General features: G+C 58.4%; 1 protein-coding gene across 1 annotated transcript; it reads left to right on the top strand.

Moving 5' to 3' along the window:
- Nucleotides 1-732: 732 nt before the first annotated feature.
- LOC133078969 (uncharacterized) lies at nt 733-3,542 on the top strand. The gene is made up of 2 exons (XM_061174201.1): nt 733-817; nt 2,644-3,542. The coding sequence occupies exon 2, from the start codon at nt 2,826-2,828 to the stop codon at nt 3,480-3,482; it is 657 nt and encodes a 218-aa protein (XP_061030184.1). The 5' UTR covers nt 733-817; nt 2,644-2,825; the 3' UTR covers nt 3,483-3,542.
- Nucleotides 3,543-3,989: the final 447 nt, after the last annotated feature.

The following is a 3,989-nucleotide window of genomic DNA, read 5'->3' as shown; positions in this document are numbered from 1 at the left end:
CTGACCCGGAGAGAGAGCGGTACCTCCCCTAGACATGGGCAGAGGCCGCCCGTGCCCTGGCGTCACACTGGGCGGGTTCTCTGCCGCTTCCATTGCTTTGCAGGAAACTGTGGAAAACCCCTTCTTTCCGCCATTCTTCCACGCTAGGCTCGCAACCTCTCCCCACCTCCTTCTCCCCTCCCCTCCCCGCCCTTCACCGCCCCTACCCTCCCCTCCCCTCCGCTTGCCGCCCCTCGGCAGGGCTTTCCTCCACTCTGCGGGGCCCCAACAGTCCGTCCGTATATTCCTCCAACCTTCCATCGAGCCGTGGATCCGCCCACCCTTCCTTCCGTCTGTCGGTCTGCCGGACCACTGGAAGACCTAGGCCCCAGGCCCTTCCTAGAGCACCAGACACGGCCCGCGCCTGCGCCCGCCCGCCCGCCCGCCCGCCAGCCCGCCAGCCAGCCAACGTGTCGCCCACCCCTCAGAGACAAGTCGCTTAGCAACCGTGCCCGAGGCGCAGCCAGGCCTCGCGGCCTGGTCGCCTGCGCATGCGCGCCTGGAGGACCGGCTTCAGCTCCACCAGCCAGAAGGACGACAGGAGGGCCGAGCGGCCACGGTGAGAGGCGGCCTTCCCGAGTTGGTCGTATGGACGCCTCCCCTTAGGTCCCAGCCCAACCGAAGCTCCCGGCCTCAGCGGGGAAGTTTCTTTCCCTGTTGGATTCCCACTGCCATCAAGGAAACGCAGGCTGAGATACTAACAGCACACGCCCGAGTCGAGGGCTTGGCTCACCAATCAACTTCTCCTCTGGGGGCTCACAAGGCAGGAAGTTTAAAGGTAGGGTTCGTTCGTGAGGCGGAGGCATGGGTATTGGTTTTCTGGGAAGAGGCGGGGTTCTTCTCCCTGGAACCGTGGTCCCATCTTCTTCTTTTCCTTCCTTCCCTGTGGTCAGGTGTTTCCCATCAGGCTAACTGGAGTCCAGTGAGCGTATAATGAGGCTCGGGTTCAGGAGAGGTCAAGAGGGTGATTTCATCAATTCCAGTCACATGTTGATATTTCTCTTGGGTTCTCTCCTTCTGAGGTTTGGTTCTGCAACTGAAGGCTGGGGCAGGTGGTTTCCCTTGGAGGGACGGGCCGGGGTATTGTTCTGGGGCAACCACCTGGGGGACAGTAGGGAGGGTGCGCCAGCACCCTCTTTCCTTAGGTTACCCACAGCCCAGATATCTGGGCCTATGTCGCGTTCTCGGCAGCAGCAGCTGGACCTGGTGGTGAGGCGCAGATAGATACAGCGGGGACGTCTGTGGACCCAGATCTGGTTCGGGGTGAGTGGAAATTGCAGCCAGTGAGAGAGGGGTGCAGAGTGAAATGCGGCGAGGTGGGGCGCGATGAAGATCCCCGAGTCCCGCTCCAAGGGATGGTCTGTTGCCAAAAATCCACTGGCCCCTGAGGGTGGTCCCTCCCTTAGACTTGGGCAGAGGAGGCCCATGCCCTGGGCCTGCACTAGGCGGGGCCCCTGCCTCTTCCAGGGCTCTCCAGGAATGTGTCGGAAGCCCCTTCTCCCTGCCGTTTCCGCTCCCCAGCACCCCTAACCCATCTCTTCCACACACACACCCCACCACCACGACCACCACCACCACCACCCCCCCCCAAACCACCACCCTCCCTCAAGTACCTGGGCTAGGCTGAGGAGGGTGCTCCCTCCCCAAGGACCCTAGCTCTCTTTCAGGCACACCGGTTGCCTGACACCTTCCTCCTGCAACAGGGGCGATCAGGAATGCATCTCAGAGGCGTCCCAGGACCCAGTGCCCTTTCCTCAGTAGGGGCTCCGCTGACAGATTTCTGTCCCCTGTGTGCCTCTCTTGAAGAAACCAGGCAAAGCCTACGGTGAAACAGAGGTACAGAGAAGAAGACCCGATTGAGGCAGAGGCATTCCACTGGGGCTTCTTAGGACCGCAGCCTAGCCTGGGAGACGCAGATTCAGGAGGCACTTGAATGATGTTCTGCTGCACTACAAAACGGAGGAAGGTTCTGAAGGCAAAACCTCCCAGGCCATAGTTAGTTCCATGAGTTGTGCGTCAAGAATTCGGATTGGAACTGCTCCAAAGTAAGGGTGCTTGTGAAGCAAGGCTTGGTTGGGGTCCAAAATGACTACAGAGGTGCAAGAGGGGAACTTTTGAGACCACACTTGTGGCAGCTAGCAGATGTTAGAGAAGCTAGAAGAGACAGGCTTCTAACAGTGTAGTAAGAGCCAGGTGTGTTGGCAGGTATGCCTGTCCGAGTTTGATTCTGGGCAAGGCGCCCTGTGTGTGTGTGTGTGTGTGTGTGTGTGTGTGTGTGTGTGTCTGTCTGTCTGTCTGTCTCTGTGTCTGTGTGTCGGTGTGTGTCTTAGGGCAAAGGGCCAGGAGAACTTGGGGGTGGGGTACCTGGGGTCTGGACCTTGACGGCAGCTGTGTTTGAGTCCCAACCCAGGCACATACCCCGGTGGGCATGGGTGGGGTGAGGGAGGGAGGCGGGCACTCACTGCAAATCTCCGTGTCAGTCCATTGCCACCCCCATCGTGGTGATCATCACGACAGGGCTCTAGCTCTTCTCAAAAGAACCACAGTGGAACGACAGCCATTTTTTCCAGGCCCCAGTGATTTTCATTCTCCGTTTTTTCAAAGGCTTTCTCGTTCCGCGCCCTCCAGCGCTCAAGGTTCTGGTGGTGGCAGCAACCCAGTTCCAGGCGAGTCTGCCAAAACTCATCAGAAAACAAAGGGGAGTGTGGTGCATTTCCTGGGATGCAGATCATGCTGAAAGAAATAGGAACAGACGTTCCATCCTAGGTGAAAGACACAGAAGGGAAATGCCCAGTCCGGACCGGGAATGGAAGGTCCTTGATGAGGTGAAAAACAGAACAAAGCAAAGCAATGGAAATAGGGGATGGCCAAGACTTCCCAAGAACAGAAGCACTGACCGGAGCCAAAAGGGGTTTAAGAAGGAAAAGCGAACCCAGTGCCATGGAACGCGTGTACTGCAGAGGAGGAGGAGGAGAGAATCATGGAGAAGACGGAAGAGCACACACAAGCACAGAGAAGAGAGAGAGCGAGTCAGACAGGTGTGGAATCGGGATGCGGCCAGGAAGGAGGGAGGCAGAGGGTGCACCTCTGAGGCGGTGTTTGGAGATTTCAGGGCTGATAATGACCCCAAGCCGTGCTTTGGACCACAGGGAGAACCCCCAGGGGGGGTCACGATGAAGAAGTTCCTATCCAGGACCACAGGAGGAGATGTGCTGAGCCCCAACCCATGCTCTCAGAAGCTTGCAGTCAGGGTGAGCCGACCCCAAACACCCAGAGAGAGCACTTTCCAACAGCAGAGGATAGCCCCACCGCCCCCATCCCATCCCGGGGTCCCTACATCCCAGCAAGAAGACTGGAAGCTAGCAAATGAAGTGCTGGTAGGCCAAAACACACAGCTCAACTGGAAGTGGATCGGTGGTGGTGAATTTTCCAGAAGGTTGTAGTCGAGTGGATCATGCCTTGCCCAAGGGACTTTCCTCTTCCAGATCATGGCGCTGTGGTCGGGTTAGGTGAGTTGAGCGCTGGGGGAAAGGGGCTCGGGTGGGGGTGGGATTTGGGGCATTCGCATCATGAGCATGACTTTCGGCATCTTTCCTGCAAGTGTATCATGAGTTCCTCATAGAGATTCCTTGTGTTTTTGGGTGTGGAAGGGTGCCTCTCAGGATGCAGAGGGGCTTCCTTCCACGTGCTGTTCCCAGGACATGGCAAGTCAGGCACATTTGAAGAAAAGCCAGGAAAAGCGATAAGGAAGGAAACAAGAATCCCACTGAGCCACACAGCCAGACAGAGCCACGGAGCCACCTTGTCACGGAGGGGGTGGGGTGGGGTGGGGTGGTGGTGAGTGGGGGGGAAATGGGGACTGCAGGGAGTCCCGGGCTCCTCAGACAAGCCCCATCCCTCCACGGGCACGGCAGTTCCTTGGGCCTGGGCTAAGGCTCGGGCTCTGGCTC

Source organism: Eubalaena glacialis, chromosome 18 (genome assembly GCF_028564815.1).
Source record: "Eubalaena glacialis isolate mEubGla1 chromosome 18, mEubGla1.1.hap2.+ XY, whole genome shotgun sequence".
NCBI classification, from domain to species: Eukaryota; Metazoa; Chordata; class Mammalia; order Artiodactyla; family Balaenidae; genus Eubalaena; species Eubalaena glacialis.
Note: the sequence above shows the minus strand (reverse complement) of the source record. Positions and strands in the feature narration are given on the sequence as shown.